The 27204-nt window shown below is 42.9% G+C and overlaps 1 protein-coding gene across 1 annotated transcript in view; it reads right to left on the reverse strand.

Moving 5' to 3' along the window:
• Window positions 1–27204, reverse strand: part of LOC308286809 (tyrosine-protein kinase SYK-like) — a gene marked incomplete at both ends in the record, with an annotated part of 47012 nt that overhangs the window by 12072 nt on the left and 7736 nt on the right. Inside the window, 5 exons of the mRNA XM_080727933.1 lie at window positions 6497–6703; window positions 10761–10872; window positions 11341–11435; window positions 19699–19811; window positions 21481–21621. Of these exons, the coding sequence (XP_080584059.1) occupies window positions 6497–6703; window positions 10761–10872; window positions 11341–11435; window positions 19699–19811; window positions 21481–21621 (668 nt within the window). The remainder of the gene's footprint in view (window positions 1–6496; window positions 6704–10760; window positions 10873–11340; window positions 11436–19698; window positions 19812–21480; window positions 21622–27204) is intronic.

The following is a 27204-nucleotide window of genomic DNA, read 5'->3' on the forward strand; positions in this document are numbered from 1 at the left end:
TGAGATAAAGGGTCATTTCCTGTTTGGTGAGGGGCACTTCCTGTTTGGCGAAATAGGCTGCAAATACGGTTAAGGACTCTTAATCAAGTCTTTTGACATCACCCACAAGTCTGTACGACAAATGGTTCACGAGATATAGGTTCACTTCCTGTTTGGTGAGGGGCACTTCCTGTTTGGCGAAATAGGCCCCAATTAAGGTTAAGGACTCTTAATCAAGTCATTTGACGCCATCCACGCGTCTGTACGACAAACGGTTCACGAGGTAAAGGGTCACTTCCTGTTTGGTGAGGGGCACTTCCTGTTTGGCGAAATAGGCCCCAATTAAGGTTAAGGACTCTTAATCAAGTCATTTGATGCCATCCACGCGTCTGTACGACAAACGGTTCACGAGGTAAAGGGTCACTTCTTGTTTGGTGAGGGGCACTTCCTGTTTGGCGAAATAGGCCCCAATTAAGGTTAAGGACTCTTAATCAAGTCATATGACGCAATCCGTGCGTCTGTACGACAAACGGTTCATGAGATGTAGAGGCACTTCCTGTTTGGCGAAGGGCACTTCCTGTTACAGAGGGGGCGGGGCTTAATCAATTACAGCTCATCCCTATTGGCCATCTAAGTACACACAGCAAGTTTCGAGACGGTACCATGCTGCAAACTGGAGATATAGCCGTTTAAAGCTCAGCCGCAATATATACATCAAAACGTGCGGCTCGGCCGGGAATGGTGTGCTCGGCCGGGAATGGTTTCTCAAAAAAAAAAATGTTTGAGAAAAAAAAAATTGAGAAAAAAAAAATTGAGAAAAAAAAAATTGAGAAAAAAGAATTTTGAGAAAAAAAAATTTTGAGAAAAAAATTTTTTTTGAGAAAAGAAAATTGAGAAAATAAGATTTTTGAGAAAAAAAAATTTTGAGAAAAAAAAATTGAGAAAAAACATTTTGAGGAAAAAAAAAATTGAGAAAAAAAAATTATTGAGAAAAAAAATTTGTGAAAAAAAATTTGAGAAAAATCTTTGAGAATTTTTTTTTTTGAGAAAACTTTTTTTGAGAAAAAAAATTGTTTTGAGAAAAAAAATTGAGAAAAAAAAATTTGAGAAAAAAAATGTTTTGAGAAAAAAAAATGTTTTGAGAAAAAAAAATGTTTTGAGAAAAAAAATGTTTTGAGAAAAAAAAAATGTATGACACCAGCCGCGAGTCTGTACGACAAACGGTTCATGAGATGTAGAAGCACTTCCTGTTTGGCAAAGGGCACTTCCTGTTATAGAGGGGGCGGGGCTTAATCAATTACAGCTCATCCCTATTGGCTGGAAAAAGACCAAAGTTGTGTGTGCATTTTAAAGTTTAAATCACGTTGCTAGGCAAAAGTATGGCAGAGTTATTTGGCGCCAAAGTTTCTGGGTTTTTTTCGGAGTCCCCCATTCAAAGTCAATGGAGTTTTTGGGCGTCGTTTTTTGCGAATTACGTCGCAATGGTAACGCGGATCGGAAAGAAAAGTAATAGCACACCATTCCCGGCCGAGCCGCACGTTTTGATGTATATATTGCGGTGGTGGCGTAAATCGTGCGGCAGTTATTACGGCTCCAAATTTGTGGGATCATTATTAACTAGAAGAGAAAATTTCTAAGAAATTTTAAGTGTGCCTGCAGCTCGCTAAGTCTGTGCAACCTTGTGTAGCGGTTGGTGTTAGCATTAGCGTTATTTCATTTGACGCAACCCGCGTGTCTGTATGACAAACGGTTCACGAGATCAAGGGTCACTTCCTGTTTGGTGAGGGGCACTTCCTGTTTGGCGAAATAGGCCCCAATTAAGGTCATGGACGATTAATGAATTAAAGCTGCAAGCAGCGATGACCGGGCCCTCGCAGCTCTACCCACGTCACAAGGCCAGCAGCCAATCAGAAACCAAACAGGAAGTCAGCCATTTCGACTAATTAGTGGCGTTTTGGAGCATTTTTGGCCGTTATGACGGGTCGCACTTTAACGACAGTTTTTTGAGAAAAAATTGTTTTGTGAGAAAAAAAAAATTTGAGAAAAAAACTTTTTTGAGAAAAAGAAATTTTGAAAAAAAAAATGTGAGAAAAAAAAAATTTGAGAAAAAAAAATGTGAGAAAAAAAAATTTGAGAAAAAAAAATTTTGAGAAAAAAAATTTGAGAAAAAAAAAATTGAGAAAAAAAAATTTTGAGAAAAAAAAATGTGAGGAAAAAAATTTTTTGAGAAAAAAATTTTTTGAGAAAAAAAAAATTTGGAGAAAAAAAAAATTGAGAAAAAAAAATTTGAGAAAAAAAAATTTTTGAGAAAAAAAAATTTGAGAAAAAAAATTTTGAGAAAAAAAAAATTTGAGAAAAAAAAAATTTGAGAAAAAAAAATTTGAGAAAAAAAAAAATTTGAGAAAAAAAAAATTGAGAAAAAAAGAAAAGGTATGACACCAGCCGCGAGTCTGTACGACAAACGGTTCATGAGTTATAGAGGCACTTCCTGTTTGGTGAAGGGCACTTCCTGTTAAAGAGGGGGCGGGGCTTAATCAATTACAGCTTATCCCTATTGGTCGGAAAAAGACCAAAGTTGTGTGAGCATTTTACATTTTAAATGACGTTGCTAGGCAAAAGTATGGCAGAGTTATGTGGCGCCAAAGTTTCTGGGAAAAAAAAAATTTGAGAAAAAAAAAATTGAGAAAAAAAAATTTGAGAAAAAAAAATTTTGAGAAAAAAAATTTTGAGAAAAAAAAATTTTGAGAAAAAAAATTTGAGAAAAAAAATGTTTTGAGAAAAAAAAATGTGAGAAAAAAATTTTTTTGAGAAAAAAATTTTTCGAGAAAAAAAAATTTGGAGAAAAAAAAAATTGAGAAAAAAAAAATTGAGAAAAAAAAATTTTTGAGAAAAAAAATTTTGAGAAAAAAAATTGAGAAAAAAAAAATTTGAGAAAAAAAAAATTTGAGAAAAAAAAATTGAGAAAAAAAGAAAAGGTATGACACCAGCCGCGAGTCTGTACGACAAACGGTTCATGAGTTATAGAGGCACTTCCTGTTTGGTGAAGGGCACTTCCTGTTAAAGAGGGGGCGGGGCTTAATCAATTACAGCTCATCCCTATTGGTCGGAAAAAGACCAAAGTTGTGTGAGCATTTTACATTTTAAATGACGTTGCTAGGCAAAAGTATGGCAGAGTTATGTGGCGCCAAAGTTTCTGGGTTTTTTTCGGAGTCCCCCATTCAAAGTCAATGGAGTTTTTGGGCGTTGTTTTTTGCGGATTACATCGCAATCGTAAAGCGGATCGGAAAGAAAAGTAATAGCACACCATTCCCGGCCGAGCCGCACATTTTGATGTATATATTGCGGGGGTGGCGTAAATCGTGCGGCAGTTATTACGTGCCGAAGTTTCCCCCATTCTAAGTCAATGGGGTTTTTTGGCGTCGTTTTTTGCGAATTACGTCGCAATGGTAACGCGGATCGGAAAGAAAAGTAATAGCAACCTATTCCCGGCCGAGCCGCACGTTTTGATGTATATATTGCGGCGGTGGCGTAAATTGTGCGGCAGTTATTACGTGCAGAAATTCGTGGCGAAAGACTTAATTAATGACTTAAGTATGGCGGATTACAATAAGTGTTTTGCTATTGCATAGCAGGCACACTTAATTAAGTATGGGGGAGTACAATAAGTGTTTTGCCATTGCATGGCAGGCACACTTAATGAAAAGTCATTAGCAATTAGCCTTGACGCTGAAAAAGCCTTTGATGCCTGTCGTTGGGAATTCTTATACCTGGTACTGCAACGCCTTGGCTTTGACGAAAAGATTATAACATGTTTTAAGACACTATACTATCAGCCAACTGCCCGAATTAAAGTAAACGGCAGCTTGTCCGGTGTAGTCAAGCTGGAGAGAGGTTGCCGCCAAGGTTGTAATTTAAGCCCCTCCCTATTTGCGCTATTCATAGAAGCCCTTGCACAATCAATAAGGGAAGATACATCCATATCAGGAATTTCACTTTATGGCAGAGAACACAAGATATGCCTGTTCGCAGATGACGTATTGGTGACACTCTCTGACCCAGAGACCAGTTTGCCAAGACTCATGTCACGTCTTGAAACATATGGTTCATACTCTGGGTACAAACTAAATATAGACAAAACACAAGTCCTCTCTTTTAACTACTCACCACACAAGAGTATGCGTAAGAAATACAACTTTAAATGGAATATGGAGGTTATCAAATATTTGGGGATTAATATACCTAAAAATCTGTCTAATATTTACCAACAAAATTATGATTCAATCACAAAAGATATACAAGCTGACTTGGATAGATGGGTTCCATTGGTATTAGGTTTGTGTGACAGAGTAGAAACCATAAAAATGAATGTCTTGCCAAGGTTGCTATTCTTGTTTCAATCTTTACCTATAGACATACCAAAGAAACAATTTGATAATTGGAACCGTATGATCTCCAGGTTTATTTGGAGGGGTTGTAAACCTAGGGTACGTTTCAAAACACTACAACTACCGAAAGATGAGGGGGGCTTATCTCTACCCTGCTTGGAAGGCTACTATAAAGCGGCTCAATTGAGATATCTAGTCTGCTGGTGTAATGACGAATACGAGGCCAAGTGGAAGGACAGAATTAGATCAACTGGATGTCCCACTTCAAGCCGTTTTGGCTGATAAAACCCTCATGAAAATGCACGCAAAAGAACTAAGCGATTGGACAAAGGTCCCCCTAAACATCTGGTTTAAGGAATGTAAAAGGCAAAACATAGAAAGAGAGTTAAGGCTTTTGAAGTGGGTGGCATACGATAGAGACTTCGCACCAGCACGGCTAGATTATAAATTCAAACAGTGGATCCGGTACGGTATTACAACATACAGCTCGATCTCATCTACTAAAGGTATGAAAGATTTTCAATATCTAATTGATAAGCACAACTTAGGAAAACAAGATCGTTACAGATATTTTCAAATGAGACATCATTACGACAAAAATATAAAAACTGAGAAGGTTGAATCAGATCTCATCAATATTCTCATTGATGCCTACAAGGGCAACACCACCAAAAAGTTAATATCAAGAATCTACTCGAGTATACAGACGGCAGGGAATCACTCCACCCTTTATGTCAAAACTAAGTGGGAAAAAGAGGCAGGTATGACTTTGGAGGAGGAAGATTGGTTGAATATATGTAATGTAATGTCCACCACCTCTAGCTCTGGCATTTGGAGAGAGTTTTCATGGAAAAATATGATTAGATTCTTTATTACTCCAAGAAGAAAATATGTACAGAATGGTACTCCGGAATCTGGGGTCTGTTGGAGGAAATGTAATAATACAATGGCTGACCACTTCCACGTATTCTGGGATTGCCCAATAATCCTAACATACTGGCAAGAGATCATATCTGATATCAACACAATAATGGGATTTGAGACAGAATGTAACTTCACCAACATTTACTTGTGTAATATACCAACCGATCTCAGCACAGCAGACAAATACCTCCTCAAAATATTATTGGTAGCCGGTAAGAAGGCAATAACCCGAAAATGGTTAGACAAAGAACCACCAACAAGGGAAGAGTGGACAGCCATTGTACGAAGCATTTATGAAATGGAAAAACTTACTTTTTCTGTAAGGCTGTGCTTAGAGAAGTTTTTTAAATACTGGCTAAAATGGATACTTTACATGAAAATGGATATTCTGGATATTCTGTGAGACATTCTGTGTACCTGAGTGTGTTATATTTCTACCCCTGTCATGTTTATTTCCTTGTACATCTCATATCTACCCAACTTTTTTGTTTTATTTTACTATCTATTCCACCGTTGTATCTGGAGACCTGTCCAGCATGTTGCTGGGACGGGGAATGTGACGTTGGAAAGTCTGTTAACAGGCATACCAGATCTGTAGTTTCTGGAGGATCAGAATGAGGACTTTATAACGGACTGAAGTTGTGATGGAATAAGACCTCTCACACATGGACTGTATGAGCCGTAACATAATGAGTGTTTAAAAAATGCTGCATCGTAATTGTTTATTTTCTGTATCTCTGCTGCCCAAGTTGACCTGTTCACTATACAAAAAAGAAAAAGTTAAAAAAAAAAAAATATTACACCAGGTCTGCTACTCAAAGTGACAACTGGCCAATCACAGTGTGTCTTTTCCGGGACTTATTCATTCAATTCAAAGGAACTTTATCGGAATGTTTACATTGCCAAAGCAAGCGTTGCTGATATTGCGCGGCTCAGCTGTCCCCCCCCCCCCCCCCCCCCCCCCCGCGCACACCTGCCTCTGAGCGAACCTCAGTTTCTGTGACACACAAGGATGCATGCTTCTGAATTCTGCCTTTTTTTACAGACGCCCCCAGAGCCGAGCAGGCGTCTACCTTTCTATGTCTATGCACTGAGCACCATGCACTCACTTGTTGATCGGGTCCAGGTCTGCCAGCTCCATGATGAGCATGAGGCTCTACTCTACTGTATATGAGACAGCCAGACAGCTAGGGGGCAGTAACACTCACATGTTCTTCCGCAGGAACTTATTGAGCGAGCCCAGGTCTGCCAGCTCCATGATGAGCATGAGGCTCTCGGCCTCGCAGATGCCCATCATCATGAGGATGTAGGGGTTGTCCAGCCGCCGCATCAAGTCCACCTCGCGCAGCATGTCCTTGCGCATCACGAGGTCGTCACTGTTCTTCAGGATCTTCACCGCTACCGTCATCTCCCTCCTACGAACAAGCAGGAGTGATTGATTTAGACAGCAAATACATTTGATTTAATTTGAGTCATAGTCATTGTATTTTGGCAGGCATTGATAGTGATTTGACACAAAGTGTTGCGCTGCGACACATTTTGTGAGCTTGAAGATTGGCTATTTTCAGAGTGCAACCAAACATAACATGACGTTTTGTTTAGTTCTACTGGATCTCTTCTCCCGGGACTGCCCATAAGTCTGAAGGTTCATTAGTCCGAAGGTTCATTAGTCCGAATTTAGTTAGGGTTACTGAGGTTAAGTTTAGGGTTAGAGTTAGGCATAGTATTCTTAACAAATTCGGACTAATGAACCTTCGGACTAATGAACCTTCGGACCAATGCCATGGCACCCTCTTCTCCACTAGTCCCTCCCTAACATTTTAGTCCACGTTTTATTTTCTGACAATATTTAAACTATATTTAGTCTTAATTTTAGGCATCATAGATTGTATTTAGATTTTGATTGACATGAATAATTTTGTAAATGTCTATGGAAAAAAATGATAGCAGAGTTTTTAGCGGCACCAAAACTTACACCCTAAATATAGTCTAAATCTTATAATATTTAGTCTACCAAAACTAGACTAAAACGAAAACCTTTCAGATGACTAAAATGCGACTAAAAAACGAAATGAAATGTTATTCAAAAGCATAGGCCTAAAACTAAATAAAATCAGAATCAGAATGAACAGATTTCTGCAAACCTTTGGATAAACTGTATCTTTTTTAAAGTGAACATTTGTAACTCAAATATTTTCTTATGGGGTCCCTCATACATAATATTTTGAGATGGGTTAGCGGTCAAATACATATAATTCTATAATTGACATTAAAAGGTCTGAGAACCGCTGACCATAGAAACATGCATTTTTCAAAAACCTTAGAAGGATTTAGAAGACATTTATAGAATCAGGTCGAAAATATTCTAAGATGTGTTCACGATTTAAAAAAAAAATAACAGATCTACAAGCTTTGCGGGGTCGGCCCTCCATTCCGAAACCCCCCCATTTCGAAACACCCCGTTTTCGAAACCCCCCGTTTTCGAAACCCCCCCTTTTCGAATTTTAATTTTCGGAAAGGTGGGGTTTCGAAATTGCAGTCGGGACCTCGCGATTCCGAAATTTTGAATTTGAGCAGATTATTCCACCAGCAGGGCTTAAGGTGAGCCAGAACGGCCGGAACCCCCGTCAACACTAGGGCTTTGCACATAAAGAGTGCTGCTGCATTATATCCTATATTAATTATATTGACCTATAATTGCAACATGTCGATAATAAAGTGAATAATATGAATGCCATATAGGCCTATTGATTATATGGACGTATAATATGCATGACGCACTGTGCGTCCTGTGCGTCTGGGAACACATTGCCAAAGGGCACCAAAAAATAAAAAAAGAAGAAGAAAAGGCCAAGCCGATCATCATCATAGATTCAGAGCCTAATAACTAATATGTAGGCCTACCGCCTACCGGTATTTGCTCCGCCTAAAAATAAACACGGAATGCATGCCAAAATATTGCGTGATGCCTGATCAATGGTTGTTGTGATAATCGATTTGGGTGCACAGTCAGTCAGTCAGTCAGTCAGTCAGTCAGTCAGTCAGACAGACAGACAGACAGACAGACAGACAGATTGATAATTTTCCCATTGCACACGAGAACGTGAAGTCAGTTAGTTCAGCACCGCAGGCAGCCCCTCATCACAGACAGCGTGTTAAAAGTGGTTGCACTTACGTATATGAGACAGAAATGGGCCTCTAATATTTGACAATTTGGCCAATGTTTAATTTGTCATGTTAGAAATGTGCAGATACTGCTCTATAGACGTAGACTTTGTTGGTTTGTTTACTGTTAAAATGGCGCATATTAAGTTAATCATCTGGGGACAAAATAATTTGGGTCCCAACCCACAGGTTGAGAACCACTGGTATAGCTCCCAGTTACCAATGGATCAATTAGCGCGGTCATTATTTGCTTTCAAGGAAAAACAAACAATAGATGTGTGAATTGCGCCGGTCATTAGCTCCTGCTGTGACATCAAACGAATATGGTCCACCAATTAAGGATCAAAGTGGTGATGTCTGGAGGTTTGTAGGTATGAGTGGAGTTTTTGGTGTGGGGATTCGACAAGAGATGACATCTGCTAATTAGACTACAGTCTCACAGCTGAAAAAGGGAACTGCCTGAACTTCATGACAACTAGGCCTATAACTACTTCCTAAACGTCAAGGATGTCCACAATTACAAGAGGGCGCTCCACTAATCACGTACAACCAATTTGACAGACACTAAAACGTCTCCAATTCGTTCTCCTGCACGCTACCACGAAAATGTGGAACTCCCCAGATCGTGCATAGTTTATTTTGTGAGGAGTTGCTCAGAGAGTCAGATAAAAGGAAAGTGCCACTGGAGTGAGGAGAAATATTGTATGTATCCTATAGGCTATATGCCTAAAATAGAATATTGCAGGCCAAATCGTGGCAAATGGAGACGTTTTACGCGCGGCGAAAGCCTGGTGATGCGAGGTTACGCGCGGAGCGGGCTGCGAGGAGAGAGTGATAGAACAGAGAGGGAGGGCGAGAGGAGAGACAGGGAGAGAGGAGAGATAGAGAGAGACGTTGAATATACATTCATATCTTGCTAAACTAAGTATAGGCCTAAGCTCTATATGATCTGTCTGGTTTATTGCAGGGTTTATCACCGCTGGTTTTATTTTTTGATCGCCCGTTTCCGACCGAGATAAGCGCCGCAATTTTGCTGGGGTGCACTGTTGATTTGTAGACCTATACATTTGAAAACTTGAATTGGGACATTGTGCATGAGTAGGCCTATACCGTTGTTATACTTACATTTTTATGTTAATAATCATTCATAATTCCATTGTTTTATTTGCTTTTTTTTGCCGTGGAGTAAATCTCATGTCTACTTTGAAATAAATATACAAGTTCAGCTGTGAAAGATCACATTTTAAGCCTGGGCTTTGTTTAATTTGGCTTCTAATTTAGTGTGTAGACAAAACAATAAGTTAAGATAATACAATGTATAAAAAGCATAAAGTAAAGTGTCCCGTCTCACAGCTGTGCGTGTTGAGCGCAGCTACAGCTCTGGGATGAAAGCTGCTGTTGGATGTTTTAAAAGGTGTGCGTTTAACTGTAAATTCTGCCTGGCATCATAACTTAGTTTCGAATACCGTTATGTGGTAGATGTGCGCACATTGTGTGTTGGGTCACAGGGGACGGGGACGGTGGGAGAGAATTAGAAATGAGTAGGCTATAACAGACATTCATTGAGAATTATAGATGAGAAAAGGCCTTCTGAATGTTGATGGTTTTTTGGAGAGCTATCCAAGAGCCCCAAATTACACATGAACGAGAAGTAAGCTGCGTTTCAGAGAGAGAGAGAGAGAGAGAGAGAGAGAGAGAGAGAGAGAGAGAGAGAGAGAGGCCGCCGCTGCAATCCATTTTGTGCCCGATTGCGCACTTTTTCTATGCACCACCCACATATCAAATTAATTAAACAGAGCAGGCATCACAACCATTGATCTGGCATCACGCATGCTTGCTTGCATGCATGCATGCAGTGATTATTTTTAGGCAGCGAAAATATGAGTTATTATGATGATCATGATTCTTTTTGCTTTTTCTCTCATTTTTTGGTGCACTTTGGCAGCGATGCCCGACGCACAGTGCGTGCGCGTAGAGAGAGAGAGAGAGAGAGAGAGAGAGAGAGAGAGAGAGAGAGAGAGAGTTATAGGCTATTCGGAATGGAGGGGTGCTATAGAAAAATAAATAACACCGCCATTTCGAACAATAAAGTCAATGTTCGAAAAGGCGGTGCTGTTTCCTTTCGGAATGGCGGGTCTTATATAACATTTGGACACACCGCCATTTCGAAGAATGGAATTCAATGGTCGGAATAGCGAGATTTCGGAAAGGCAACGTGCACCCCACTCGGTGCTGCGCTGTATGCTTGTTTATCTTCTATTTTTCAATATATAAAGCATGAAATAATGGTTACAATGTGTTGCATACTTCCTCGTCTTGTAGATTCCTCTCATCACGGTTCCAAAGTTCCCAGAGCCCAGCTCTTCCTGCAGGATGATCTGGTGGCGCTCCACCGTGGCACTCCTCAGCTCGCCAGGGTCTGCGGAGGGCCCAAGGCCAATTAGGCTCAGTGTTTCAAATCTGCATTTTTGTCGTCTGTCTGTCGGTCTGTCCGTCACACCTCGCGTCACACTTTTACCCTACTCATATCTCCATGCCAAATTCTCCTTCTACATCACTGCCACCCAGGTGTGGAATTCCCTGACTACCTCCCTTAAAACAAGTAGCTCGCTGGCATCATTCAAAACTGCCCTGAAAACTCACCTTTCAGGAGGCCAGAGAAGGAGGTAGTTATCACTTCTCCCATAGACAGGTGAAAACTCACCTTTCAGGAGGCCAGAGAAGGAGGTAGTTATCACTTCTCCCATAGACAGGAGAAAACTCACCTTTCAGGAGGCCAGAGAAGGAGGTAGTTATCACTTCTCCCATAGACAGGAGAAAACTCACCTTTCAGGAGGCCAGAGAAGGAGGTAGTTATCGCTTCTCCCATAGACAGGAGAAAACTCACCTTTCAGGAGGCCAGAGAAGGAGGTAGTTATCACTTCTCCCATAGACTCCCGTAGCCTGGCCTCCACCATGGCAAAGGAAGGCCTCTCCTCCCAGCTGGAATAACATGTTTACAATGTTAGTGTTGTCTCGCATAGCCAGACAACTATTCCACAATCTCAGAATGCTATATAGAGTCTGAAATAGTATATATGAATTTTACGAAACAGTGGGAGTGGAGTGGGGGGGAGGGGAGGCTTCACATCTGCTTTATCCCTTCTCATACCGGATACGCATGATCAGAACTTCCATCCAGCATTTGCAAATTGTGGGAGTCAACAGTCTGGCCACTACAATTAGTGCCTGTTCCTTATAATGTGGATGTCATGTGATCATGTATTATATCATGCTTACTGTAGTTGCTCTGGATAAGAATGCCTGCTATATACAGTACTAGTAGCTCTGGCCCATAGTGTTAGAAAGGTTTCTCCTTAACACTATGGGAGCCATGAGCCCTTGCACTCACAGCCCAGGCTGTGCAGTCTGTTGTTGAAAATATGCAGATCATGTCTGTCTGTCTGTCCGTCCGTCCGTCCGTCCGTCCGTCTGTGGGACGGGAACGGCCCCCTATTCCGAAACACCGCTATTCCGACGCACCCCTATTCCGAAACGGGGCTATAAACACTGCTATTCCGACGCCCCCCCCCCCCCCCCCACGCCCTTATTGCTCATTACTTAAAACACCCATCACCCATTCACCCTCTAAATGATTTGTCTCCTATTCCGAAACACGGCTATAAACAGCACCAACGGTCGACCCCCCCCCCCCCGCGCTCATTACAAACACCCATCACCGATTCCCTCTCTAAATGATTTGTATAGGACTCTCTCCCCTTGCGCTTATTCTCCCCCGCTCTCCCTCTCTCTTTCTCTCTCTGTGCTCCTTCCCCTCTCTCTCTCTCTCTACTATTTATTTTATTATAATGTAAATACAAAATATGTATGCTCTAAATATTCACTATAGGCCTATATTTCCTTTATTTGTAAGAATTAACTTGGTAAAGTGTCTTTTCAGGTTGTGATGACACGTTGCCTACCCCAACCAACATCAAACACCTGTGTATTAATCCTTCATTATTCTTCCTTTTATTAAATACGGTACAATAAAATGTCTACCTCTGTCTTGCCTGTATATGTCCTTTCGTGAAAGCAAACGGAAAGTTTGAGCATTTGAAGAGATTCCATTTTAACCTGGACAAACATGTTGATATACAAGCTTGAAACGCATCACAGCGCGACGCCTTGTGAACTAGGACAGTGTTTCTCAGTTTCTCAAACTTTAAAATATTAAGGTCTCCTCTTAACTCTGACCAGTAACGACTCTCCATCGGGCCCAGCGCAAGGTGCTCAGAGGGTCTAGAGCTATATAGCTTGGAGCTATATACGGAGGGAAAGGTTCCGATTAGAGCTGAGTGACACAGGTCCAGACAAAAACGTTTTTATGACAAAATATAGCCCAGGAGCATGCTTTGTCAAACCGACATTTCCTTGCAGGATGATTTAATTCAGTTTCGTTAAAAAGCCCCCAGGTCACTAAAGACAGACAGATCAGGACCATAGACAGCTCCTCGATTGAGGAGCGCGCAACGCCAGTAAATCTTTTCTGACAATGTTTTATTTTTTAAGTTTTTAAATTATCCAACACCAGGACTCTCCCAGTCTCCCTGCACGACGATTGGCGATTTGAATGTATGGCGCTGCCATATTCTTATTAGTGTTGAAAAAGAGAGACGCTCTTTTTTTAAGTTGCCATTAACAACGAGTCAACGAGTACCTGTCTGTCTGTGATGAGCTGTCTGTCTAGGGTAGACAGAACCTCGCCATCACAGACAGACAGGTACTCAATGTTATTGGCAACTTGACATGCCAATAAAGTATTCAATTCGCCGAGGCCAATAAGTTTGAGGCAATCTTGTACAGTACAAGATTGCCTCAAACTTATTGGCTTTGGCGAATTGGAAGCAGATGTTAATCAATCAAGTTCACGTCTATAAAAGAGTGTCTCATCAGTGGTACATTCTCTTTTTCAACACTAATAAGAAGATGGCAGCGCCATACATCCAGATTGCTAACCGTCGTGGAGGGAGAGTTCTGATAATAGATAATTTCAGACATTTAAAAAATAAAACTACGCCAGAAAAGATTTACTGGTGTTGTGCTCGCCAGGGGTGCGGCGTGTGGGTCCACACGCGGTACCTCAATGTGGACGCCGAAAACCCAGACATTGTCATTTTAAAACCGCCAGGTGACCACGCGCACGCGGCTGAGGAGGATCTGGTCGCCACCACGGCTGTAAAAGAGCGGATGCTCAACCTGGTGGCGGCCGATCCTACTCAACCCGTCAAGCGGGTCTATGACCAAATAATGGCCCAAGCACCACGAGGCCAACACCTCCCCATTTGGGAATCAGTTAAAACGCGTCTGGAGAGACGCCGGGCCAGCTACATGCCTCCCATCCCCCGCACACTCCAAGAAGTCGCCGTGCAGGGGGAATGGGCGGCTACATGGGGAGGGGACCAGTTCCTTTCCAAAAATAATATGCAGCACGGCTACCTGGTCTTCACGACTGAAGACAATTTGGACAGACTGTGTCATTGTGACCAGGTGAGAACCCTCTCCCATAAAACGCCCTGCTAATTAAAATATGTTGTATTATCAATGCTTGATCATTTTAATAAGTGTTTTCCGTAATGATACAGGTCTAGTTTATATCAGTATGAATAAAATGGATTTTGACATTTGTTTTAGATATACATGGACGCCACATTCCGGACGTGCCCGAGGCCCTATTACCAGTACGCCACAATTCACGGGCTGTACCTTGATAGGATGGTGCCTTTGGTGCACATTTTAATGTCCGGGAAAACGGAGGCCATGTACAGGTCTGTCCTCAGACATGTGAGGAGGCGTGTGGAGCGCGTCACAGACCGACGGTAAGAGAGAGAGAGAGAGAGAGAGAGAGCGAGAGAGAGAGAGAGAGAGAGAGAGAGAGAGAGAGAGAGAGAGAGAGAGAGAGAGAGTGTGTGTGTGTGTGTGTGTGTGTGTGTGTGTGTGTGTGTGTGTGTGTGTGTGTGTGTGTGTCGACACTCACTGTCGGCCTTCTTGCCAATGCACCTGCCTTTTTCATATTTTATGCAAAGTAGAATAATATATTTTCCTTCTTTTTTAACACCTGTTTGTCCATGCGTCCGTCCATCCATACCCCCATTCACGATGGAGCCCTATTAGAGTTCTCTCTGATTACGAGATGGCCCTAATGAACGCCCTGAGGGAGGAGCTGCCAGGGACGCGCATCACAGGCTGTTTTTTCCACCTGTGCCAGTCTCTGTGGCGCAAAGTGCAGGACCTTGGCTTGGCAGGTCAGTGTTGTTAACTGACCACAACAAAGAGTAATTTTGTGTAATGTAGAGGTGTTATTGTACATGGTTATATGTGAGTAAAATGAGTATATTGAGTCATTTTAAATAGGGCCTATATGGCACATTCCTATACTTGTGAAAGAGGTATAGGCTTAAGCTCTTTACAGATAAATTCACATAATATAGCCTATTCACTCATGGGTTAGAAGCTTTTTCTTTGTTGTTGTTATTATTATTATTACCCCTATAACACCCTTATTGTTATTATTAGTATTACTTGTAAAACATATAACTATATTGAATGTTGAGTGCTTATGAAATGAGTAAATAGCCTAACTTTTACTTCACTCAACTTTTCATCCATACAGGTCCATACAGGCAGGACCGGCACCTCAGAGGCTGGTTCAGGAAGGCCATGGCCACAGGATTTCTGCCTCTGCCTATCCTGAGGCAGAATTTCAGGCTCTTTTGCGCAGCCAGAGAGACCCGCCGCCAGCTCCGCCAGTACCCCGCAATTGGTGATTTCATCAACTATATGGAGAACACATATGTGGGGGAACAGGCCCTGCTGTTCCCACCGGCTGTCTGGTGCGTGCATCGCCGTCGGTCTGACAACCGCAGCAATAATGCAGTGGAGGGTAAGAACTTGGATGAATGTATTAACTTTATTATTATTAGGCTATTATTAGTTATTAATTATTAATGATTAATTATTAATAATAATAATCATCATCATCTTTTCTTCTCTTTTTTTCATTCCAAATCATCTGTTGTATTTGCTTCAATATCTCTAAGCAACATGTGAATGAAATGTTAATGGGCCATGATGTGTCCTGCATGTATCCTTTTTATTTCAGGTTTCCATCACAGATGGAATGCCCGAGTAGGCCGGGGGCACCCGTCCATCTGGGTCTTCATCAGGAAGATGAAGGACGAACAGAGGCTGGTGGAGAGCATCTGCGAGCAGGCTGAACGCGGGGATCGCCCACCCACCCAGCGGCTGAAGTGGCGCCGTTTGGACGAGAGGTTTGAGAGATATTCATACTGAGACAAATGTAATAATAAAAGTGGGCATGGTACAGTGGACTACAGTGCACTTATTGTGCACACCAAAATGTGTTCACCTATGTATTTATAATATTAATCAGTGGTGTAAAGTAACTAAGTAGGCCTACTTATACTGTACTTAAGTACAGTTTTGAGGTATTTCTACTTTACTTGAGTATTTCCAATTTCAGTCATTTTACTTTTACTCCACTACATCTCAGAGGCAAATATTGTACTTTTACTCCACTACAATTATTTGAAATTTTTACTTACTACTTACTTTGCAAATATAAATTATAATAGTATTATAAAATATACTTTAATCCACTTTAGCCTTATTTTATACCGATGCTATTTGAAAATAGATGATCTACAAGCTGATGCGACACGTTGTGAGCTTGTAAATGTGCTATTTCCAAATATGTTGTACTTTTACTTTTGGTACAAGTACATTTTGAATTCCAGATTTTTACTTGTAACGGAGTGTTTCTATATTGCAGTATAGATACTTTTACTTAAGTAAAACATCTGAGTACTTTTTCCACCACTGATATTAATGAACTAATTATGTTCTCCAACAGGCTTAAGCTGCTCCGACGCCAGTACCGCCGAGGAGGAAGAACCATCGAGCAGTACTGGAATGCAGTCCAGCACTGCATCCATAATTTTGTCTAGTTTATTATTATTATCAGTGGCATCAGTTCAGCAATGGCAAAGATGGGAGTCCTCAAGGAAAAGAGGCATATATTTTGTATAACACGGTTCTATTGTGAAAATAGCAGATCTACATGATCTAGATCGTTTTTTTTTTTTTTTTTTTTTTTTTTCTGAAAAAAACGAGTTTTGTCAGTTTTTACACAGGTTTCTTGGGCTGGATATGGCAGCCTGGAATTGTTGTTTAAGTGCAGCTAAACTTAGCATGTTAGTAAACGTGGCACATGCATTGCACCTGTGCAGCTGACCTACAGAACTGCATCCATCATTTTGTATAGTTTATTATTATTATTATCATCAGTGGCATCAGTTCAGCAATGGCAAAGATGGGAGTCCTCATGGAAAAGAGGCATATATTTTGTATAACACGGTTCTATTGTGAAAATAGCAGATCTACATGATCTAGATCGTTTTTTGTTTTTTTGTTTTTCTGTCTGAAAAAAAAAAAAAGTTTTGTCAGTTTTTTACACAGGTTTCTTGGGCTAGATATGGCAGCCTGGAATTGTTGTTTAAGTGCAGCTAAACTTATCATGTTAGTAAACGTGGCACATGCATTGCACTTGTGCACCTGACCTACAGAATCTGGGAATTTACCATTTTGTCAAGATGGGGAGAATACAAGTGTGAAGAATATAATTATAATACCTTGTTAAAGAGAACATTTTGTTATTTTTTATATAGAGTTTTATCATTTCCCTTTATTTATTTTATTTCTATTCTGTGAGGAAAATATTGCACTTTTATTTCAATACAAGTATAGGCCTAAACTCATGTTGGATGTTTTTATTTTTATTTTTGTATCCATATAAGTGCCGATGTGAACCGGCTGATGTCATGACATGTCGACATGTATAAGGAAGAGTAAAGGCCCTTTTGACATGATTACCAGACTTAAGTGTAACAGAGTATTTCTTCATTGCAGTAGGCATATTGATATACTTAAGCAAAACTTTTCCACTGTGCAAATTGTTGGTATAGGGTTAACGATGTCCATCCTTTGAATGGGTTGAGCCCACTAATGTTGAGTCCTTTTGTTCTGAAGAGATGATTTCAGCGGGTGTTGCACTTGGTTTTATCCGGTTTTGGTTGATGTTATTACAGTTACCTACGTGTGTATTGACCCCCCACAACGGTGTAACAAGGAGCTGTGTGTGATCAGTAGGCTATACATTTTTTTTTGTCAAGACACACAGACGTGCACAAGCCTGCATGGCTAATCACTGCTGTTCACCCCCTTGTGTTAACATGGTTGGATAGATTTTAGTTGTGCTATATGCGCACAGACTCTACTGTTGCACAATCATTTATTTATTTATGTAGCCTATTGCTTGCTGCGCTATTAATAGACTTCAGTGACGGGCCGGCCGGGCTACACCAGAAAACGCGCATGCATGCCGTGCGCTGTCTGTGGCTGTGCGTGTGCGTGTGCGAGAGACCGGGGAATTTGCGCTGGCCAATTCAGCAGGCTACACCAGGCGTATGGATAGCGCGAACCATGGATATTGATTGATTGACTGAAGAATTTATTAGAAGATTGCAATAGAAAAAAGTACAGTTTCAGCACAGTACAAATCACTGGTACAAGGTCAACTAAAAGGAGATCCTAGAAAGCCGAGGCTTATTTCCACAGGAACCACACTTTAAGTATATCATATAACATTGAATATATGATACGCATCTCTCCCTCCCCGTCTCTCTCTCTCTCCCCCCGTCTCTCTCTCTCTCTAGGGATAGGGAATTAGGGATACGCATTCCCTAAAAATAGGATTCTATTTTTTCCTCCTTGGTGTAGCCTTGGTGTAGCCTGGAGCTTTTACGCATACGCGAGCGTCTTCACCAGGCGTTTCTTGCGCAAAATATAGATATATGAGACCCAGCGGCAGTTTGCCAGGCTATCAATTGGTGATTTACGTATATACATATATATATATATATATATATATATATATATATATATATATATATATATATATAGAGAGAGAGAGAGAGAGAGAGAGAGACGGGGAGAGAGACGGGGAGAGAGAGAGAGAGAGACGGGGAGAGAGAGAGAGGGAGAGAGGGAGAGAGAGAGAGAGAGATGGGGAGAGAGAGAGAGAGACGGGGAGAGAGAGACGGGGAGAGAGAGAGAGACGGGGAGAGAGAGACGGGGAGAGAGAGAGAGAGACGGGGAGAGAGAGACGGGGAGAGAGAGACGGAGAGAGAGAGACGGAGAGAGAGAGAGAGAGAACGAGAGAGAGAACGAGAGAGAGAGAACGAGACGGAGAGAGAGACACTTTGGAAGCAGAACAGACTGCGCCTATAAACACTGTTCGAACGGTGTGAACGGAATGGACGATATGGACTAAATATTAAATAATAGCCTATAGGCTATTCGGAATAGCGGGGTCTTATATAAAAATTATAACCACCGCTACTCCGAACAATGGAAGTCTACGTTCGGAATAGCGGTCTTTCGGAAAAACGGTGTGTAACCCTGTGGGACTTGTGATTCGAAACGGTGCTCACTAAAGAAACGTCCAGTCAACACCAGATTTGAATCACATGTCGAGGGTCGTATACTCAAGGAATGCCCAAAAGCACTTCGGGCGCCACAAATGCGCAAAACGTAACCGTTTCATGGCAAAACATGTTTTTCGGGGGGAACAACCCTCCCAAAATGAAACAAGTGATCACAGGAGTGACGTGACAACGCAATTGGCTTGCCAGTTGTGTGGGTGGAGCCTATATATTAAAAACAATAAAACGTATTCATATATCACTAACGCAGGATCCAATTAGCACCGTTTTGAATCGCAAGTCCCATGGCCTCCAACGTCTTCCTCAGTTCCCAGCGTTTTCCTCTGGGTCGCGTCAGGGCGAGTCGGCAACCGCACTCGCAATTTTCCAAATTTCACATTTTCTAGTTATAATTTTACAGTAGAGATATACAGGAAACAGGGAGAGAGAAGGGGAGAGAAATGCAGCAAAGATCGTCGGGATCGGGTCTCGAACCCGCAACAATACGCTGTCAGGCTACATTGGAGCCTATACTGTAGGTGCCCGGACCGCTGCGCCAGCCTTTCGGCCACACTTGTAATCCTTGTAAGCTTCTACGTGACACATTGTAAGCTTGTAGATCTACATTTTTGCCTTTTTTTATCTATAATGAGAAGCCCAAAATAGGGATGTAATTATAGGAGTCAGTTCCCAGCATGTCTCACCTGTAGGTCCAGCAGTGCTTCATGAGCTCGTACATCTCCAGAGGACAGTTGTTCGGGGGGTCCAAGCGACTGCCTTGTTCGATCATCTTCATCACCTCTGTCCCCTTCTTGCCCTGTCAGCACATAGTGATGATGTCAGCAGTGGTGGAAAGTAACTAAGTAAGTACATGTACTCAAGTGCTGTACTTAAGTACAATGTTGAGGTGATTTTAACTTTACTGAAGTATTTCCAGTTTTCAGTAGTTTTCTGTCCCCGTGTGAAGGAACTTGTTTCATTCTCAGTAAAGGGGGTTCAAAGCATTGGAACTCTTCACCTGTGGTTCTAAAATTAGGTTATCTTCTCCCTCCTGGCCCCCAAACTGTGGAATAAACTCCCTGTTGCACTTACAACGGCAGACTCACTCCCTAGCTTCCAACGTGGTCTGAAGACCATGTTGGAAGCTGACTATGGGCATTCCCAGATGATGCCCTGTTAGGGTACTCCCTTATGCCCATATATGGAGATCCCCAGGCATCAAACCAAGGCCCTAACTCGCCAATACCCTGCTTGGCTTGACTAATTAACATAAGTTTTAAGCCCATATATGGAGCCCAATGTCATCAATATTAAGGACATATCTGGGAATGCCCGTATTTGATAATGCCCATATATGGGCATGTTTTGACATACTGTAACATTGTTGACTATCATGCAGGGGTCTCCATCTAAGGGTTACTGGTCCGATATACATCACTGGCCAGATGGCCAAGAATTACTGTACATACACATTCCCTTTTGTACTTGATTGGGTTTGTTGTATTTTGGAAAATCCAGCGGATGAAAGGTAGCATTTGTACTACATTCACAATAATACATTCATCTGGTTCATCCAATATAATTGTGATGTCCGTGTCAAATACATAAACACAACACAACACAACACTTCCGACGTAAGCAAGACCAATTAGGTTAACCTAGGACAACCTTGGACAACTGTTACCTAACTCAACTGGAACAAAAGTTGTACTGACTCTGACCTCTAAGTACTTTCCCAGAGAGGGTTGCTTGTGGCGTCTTGCTGTGGCACCTTTCTTGCGTTTTTTTATTCTTGATTTATTTGCACTGACACTTTTTTGGCCCTGCACTGTTGGGTTGTGTTGGTTGAATTGAGTACTATTGCTGTGTTGACATGGTGGTGAGATACTTCTGATCTGTTTGGCACTGCATTGTTATCTATTAGGGGTGTAACGATATAGTAACTGTATCGAAATATTGTTTTTAACTTAAAAAGTAGAAGTATATCGAAAAACAGCTAAAATCGAATCGTATCGTTTTATTTTTTATCGTATCGAATCGCCTATGCAAAGAATCGATTGTATCGATACTACCTACTTGTGGTAGTATCGATTTAGTATTTTTAAGAAGAAAAAATTAAAAGGTAAAATGTGTGTTATCTCTGTGTTCATGTCAAGGTGCAGGTTTGTCAATATACAATGTCCATGTATTTGGCAGATAATCACTGCGTTTACTTATTTATATCCATAATAATACATGTTTCCCTTAAAAACCTGCACTATCCACACCTTTCACACTGATTTAATGTATTTGATAAATAGTTACTATATCGATTTCTATCTATCTACCTTTAAAACGACTTATTTGGGATGCTGCTTTTAGGCAGGGTGTTTAACTGTACTTGTACCGTAGCCTACAGACCTTTTTATTGTATTGACTATACTTGCACTGTTCTCCATTTTTTGTCTAATGAAATATTCAATCAATCAATCAAAAACATAACCTACCCTGTAGGGTCTCTGTCCATAGGAGTAGGCCTCCCACATCACAACCCCAAAGCTCCACACGTCACTCTTGGTGTAGAACTTCAGGAAGTTCATGCACTCTGGAGCGTACCATTTGATGGGCCACTTCCCAAGCTGGGCGGCCTGGAACGGAAGGAAAGGAAGGCACACAAATCTGGGGGTCAAGTTTTGCCAGATCTTTTTCTATGAAAACAAGCTTAAAAGTAACGACTGTAGGCCACGTGAGGTATTTGAAAATAGCCAATCTACATACAGTAATCGTCTAAAGGGGGTGTTCTGTTCCCACAATGTGTTGTATACTTCCAGTATGTTAACAAGGTTAAACAGACAGCCAAACTCGGTTTTCACGAGCCAGGAAGCGAGCGCCTTGCTCCTTTTAATAATTACAATCTTCAGAGTTACAGGTGAAAATCGTGTAAAACTGTAGCAAACAGAAAAACAAAGACAAAGAAATGTCTTAGCTATCATCAAAATATCACTCTATGAATTTAAGCTGGCTAGTACGTGCTAATATGAAATATAAACACAGCTACATGAAATGAAATACTGTCTCTGAAAAGTAGCCGATCTACAAGTTTCCATTAACATCATATTTCTTAACAAACATGAATTATTTACATGAATTCGCTCATAAACAAATCAAAATAGTGTACAGAAAGTGAATCAAGTTCAAACTTACAGCCATTGCTTTCAAAGGTGCAAAAAAGGTTCACGATACAGAAAACACTGCCATCATGTGCTTGTCAGCTTGTTGTGTAATGGAGTCTACTGAGTTACTGAGCTTCTTCTTCCCAGCATGCACTGCTAAACCACTACTGACATGTCAGAATAAGAGTCTGCTAACCTTAGCATTTCAAAATAAAAGCACCTCATTGGATTACTACAAAATAAACACACAAGCAATGTAAACGTAAGTGTCTAACATGAACATAAACATGAACTCAAACTGAGGGCAGAATACTCCCCGCCTGGCATTACTGATGCCACTACAATTTCTTATCTCAGTCCTTTTCTAGGAGGATGATGACATCAGAGATGGGCCTCAGGTAAGTCTTTGAGGTGCCCTGGGATGATGTCCTCACTTCAACTTTGCGGACCCTTCCATCGGTCCCTGGAGGTTGATGTGACCAAAGCCATTGGCCATTCATTCCTTGGTGCTTGACTTTGTTTAAGCAGCACAACGTCTCCGGTTTGCAGGTTGCGTTGTGCCTTGTGCCACTTGCGTCTTGAATGCAGAGTGCTGATGTACTCATTTCTCCATCGGCTCCAGAATTCGTTTGCAAGTGCTTGCACTTGTCTCCACTGGTATTTCAGGAGATCTTTTCCAGTGAAGTCTCCTGGTGGAGCAGCTAAGCTTGGCTTTTGGGTCAAGAGCATGGCCGGAGAAAGCAGGATAGGTGCTGCGGGATCTGATGAGACGGGAACCAATGGTCTTGCGTTGACTATCACAGATACCTCCGCCATCAGCGTAGAAAGTACTTCATGTGTCAGGCGAGTATGCTTGTCTTGCAAGAGCATGGAGTCTAAGATCCTGCGTGTTACGCCAATCATGCATTCCCACACTCCTCCCATGTGGGACGCGTGTGGGGGATTAAACTTCCATGTGCAGCCATTGCTATGGAGATACCTCAAGATGCTGGTCTGTTCATCATCAGGACGTGCCATGCCGAGTTCTGAACTGGCAGCAACAAAGTTGGTCCCCCTGTCCGACCAAAGTTGCTTTGCTGGGCCTCTGACTGCGAAGAATCTTCGCAAGGCGTTGATGCAGCTGCTTGTGTCCATTGACTCTATCAGTTCAATGTGTACTCCTCTGGTACTCATGCATGTGAACAGAATGGCCCACCTTTTATTGTGAGTTGCACCTCCGCGGGTGCGTCGAGTGACCACTGTCCACGGTCCGAACACGTCTAGACCGACGTAAGTGAAAGGTGGAGATGTGTCAAGCCGCTCTGGGGGGAGGTCAGCCATCTTCTGTACTTCTAGCTTCCCCCTGAGCTTGCGGCATATCACACAGTGATGGAGGATAGAGCCAATCAGCCTCTTGCCGGCCACAATCCACAGACCAGCCGCTCTGATGGCTCCTTCTGTGAATAGTCGTCCCTGATGCTTCACTTCCATGTGATGGTGCTTCACAAGCAGTTTGGTCACATGGTTTTGCTTTGAGATGGAATGGAAGCGTGTCTGAGACGTCCTCCGACTCTCAGTAGACCATCGCTGATGTAGGGATCAAGGTTCAAGATCGAACTTGAACTAGAGACTTCTTTATTTGCTTGAAGAGCAGCATACTCGTCTGGATAGGTGTCTCTTTGAACAGTCTCAAGGATGAGTCTCTTTGCAGCTGCAAGTTCCTCTGGAGTGCGCGGTTTGCTGCATTGATGCCATCCCTTACATGTGTGCTGTGATGCATCTGTAGAATCCGCCTTGTAGGAACGTGCCTGGTGAATCAGGTAGGAGACAGCTCTTAACAAGGATTCCCATGTTGAAAAGCGCTGGAAACGTTCAGATTTGAGCCCTCTGGCTTCAACATGGGTAGAGAGAGCGGTTACTTGTGGTTTGACTTCCACGTCGACTTCAGGGTCTATCAGTTCAAAGGGCTTGTGCACTTCAGGCTCTGTAGGCTTGCGAAGGAAGTCAGGTCCCTTGAACCACATAGTATCCATGAGCTGCGATGCAGGTACAGACCTGGTGGCCAGATCAGCTGGGTTTTGTTCCGAAGGAATATAGTGCCACTGATCAGGTGATGTCGTCTGGCGTATACGCTGCACACGATTATGCACGTACACGAAGAAGCGTTTTGTGTCATTGCAGATGTATCCTAGGACCACCTTGCTGTCACAATAGAACTTCACAGCATCTGGCTTGTGGTCCAGTTCATCCAGGATGACGTCCGCCATCTCGACCGCGAGGACAGCTCCACATAGCTCGAGACGGGGTATTGTAGGCTCTGGCTGTGGTGATAGTTTTGCTTTTCTAAGCACGAATCCAACTTCACAATGACCCTCTTCAGTGACAGATCGTAAATAAGCTACTGCCCCTATGGCCCAGTTTGAGGCATCGCAAAAGAGACACAGCTCTGTGTATGTAGATCTTGAGAGGGACATTGGTAGATAGCAGCGGGGTACTTGGAGGCTGCTCAGCTCTTGCAGTGATGATTTCCACGCTTCCCATGTGGGCATTTTATCATCCGGAAGAAGGGCATCCCAATCTTGGACTCCACTGGAGAGCTCTCGCAACAACAATCTGCCTCTGATTGTCACTGGTGCTGCGAATCCCAAGGGGTCGAAGATGCTATTGACGACAGATAGCACTCCCCGGCGGGTGTAAGGCTTGTCAGTCACAGCTACTTTGAAGGTGAAGGTATCTGTGCTTATGTCCCAGCACAAACCCAGACTCCTTTGAGCAGGCAGAGTCTTATCGTCAAGACCCAAGTCTTTGATGTTTGAGGCCAGTTCTTCTGGTTCGAAGGCTTGCATGACGGTAATGCTGTTTGAGGCGATTTTGTGCAGTTTCAGGTTCGACTCTGCAAGTGATGCACAAGTACGCTTCATGAGGTCTATAGCTGCGGACTCTGTTGGAAGCGATATGAGACCATCATCCACGTAGAAATGCCTCTCAACAAAGTGCTGTGTGTCGGCGCCGTACTTAGGCTCACCTTTCTGTGCAGCTCTCCGCAGACCATAAATAGCTACCGCCAGGGACGGGCTATTGCCGAAAACATGTACTCGCATGCGGTACTCCTCTACCTCCTTGGAGAGGTCGTTATCCTTATGCCATAGGAATCTCAAGTAGTCCCTGTGGTCGTCTCTCACCAGGAATCCGTAAAACATTTGACGAATGTCAGCTGTGACTGCGATGGGTTCCTTCCTGAACCGCATTAAGACCCCTAGCAGTGTGTTATTTAGGTCGGGACCTGTCAGCAACACTGAATTGAGGGAGACGCCATGCTGTTGGGCACTTGAGTCAAACACAACGCATATCTGCCCCGGCTTCTGGGGATGGTAGACCCCGAAAATGGGCAAGTACCAGCACTCATTCTCTTCTTGGACAGGTGGTGCCTTCTCTGCACGCTTGTTCTCAAACAGCTTGTCCATGAAGGCGGCAAACTGCTCTTTCATCTCAGAGTTTTTGTTCAGAGTGCGTCTTAGGGAACTGAGGCGGGACAACGCTTGCTCTCTGTTGTTGGGGAGCAGGGGACGAGGTGACTTGAATGGCAGTGGAGCCACCCAATTGTTCAGTTCATCCTGATGAACCTCTTGATCCATAATCCCCAAGAAGGTTTCATCCTCGAATGACATGGCGTACTTGTTATCGTGAGCAGTACGTTCAAATACTGCATGCCCTAGCTCGTCTCCAGCTGGCATGGGCTTTGATGGGCGCTTGAGGAGGTCATGCTTGTGCTCCCCGCCGTAGCTTGGTTTCTCCTTAACACTGATGTTGTTTGGACAAGGAGTGAGGAGAGAAGGACGTCCATTCTGCAGGACTTGGGTTCTGAAGACACTTAGAGTCGGCTTGTGAGCATTGTCGATGTAGCCTGACTTCCGTCAGATGGTGGCAGTAGTGCGTAGGGGTAGAGAGTTCTCTGGGTAGAGAGTTGATAACACTCGTAAAGCCCCGGGCCGGACCAATCAGCGGCAGCTACGGGCGGGCTCTGAGCGGCTCTGAGCCAATAGAGTCTGATTGCAGACCACGTGGAAACCCAGGAGGCGGATTCTGGGTGTAACGTCATGCAGACAAGCCAATATGAGTGGTTGGAGTTGGCACTCCAGACTGTGATAGACAGACGGCCCCATCCAATCACCTGCTTAGCAATTCAAAAAATGGCCCGCCCCTTACATCGAGTGTGCCGGAGCAGTACCAGATGCTAGTAGGCAGAGTGGACGCACTGCTACTATCATCTGGCGCAGTCAGGTTATTGTCGATGCACACCTCACCAACAATTACCCAGCCCAAGTCGAGGCGCTGAGCAAAGGGTGAATCATGGGGCCCATTGACTTGTTCTCTCACCTTGTGCACCCGTATCATGTCTCTCCCCAGCAGGATCATCATCTGAGCTTCAGGGTCTAACTTGGGGATGCACGGAGCAAGATGCTTTAAGTGGGCATGTGCAAGCGCCACGTCTGGTGTTGGTATTTCTGATTTATTGGTCATGATTTCATTGCACTCAATGAGAGGTGGGAGATCCAGGCATTCGCCTCCGTTGACTGCTTGGATCTGAAAGCCTACAGCTTTCCTTCCTGTCATCTCTGTTGTGCCAGCGCATGTCCTCATCAGATATGGTGACAGGCTGCCCTCAATCCCAAATAGTTGGAAAAACTCAGAGCGGGCCAGAGAGCGGTTGCTCTGATCATCAAGTATGACGTATACCTTGACGGAGCGGTCTGGTTGGCCTCTAGGGAAGACCCGAGCTAAGCACACCTTTGCACAGGACCGAGCAGGGCTACCTTGACCACAGACCTTGGTGCACCGTGCCGTCACCTCGAGTTGGTTGCCGTCTTGTGGTTCTGCATCTGCTTCTGGTGTGGGTGATGCAGAATTAGGTTGAGGCTGGGAGGTGCTAGGATGCATAGCAGAGCAGTGTCTGTCACTCTGGCATTCATCACATTTCAACGTTACCTGACAGTTCTTAGCCAGGTGGTTTGGAGAGCAGCACTTATAGCAGCGCTTGTTTTCTTTCAGGATATCCTTCCGTTCTTGAAAGGGTTTCAA

This window comes from Nannobrachium achirus, assembly GCF_963921795.1.
Source record: "Nannobrachium achirus genome assembly, chromosome: 6".
Classification (NCBI taxonomy): domain Eukaryota; kingdom Metazoa; phylum Chordata; class Actinopteri; order Myctophiformes; family Myctophidae; genus Nannobrachium; species Nannobrachium achirus.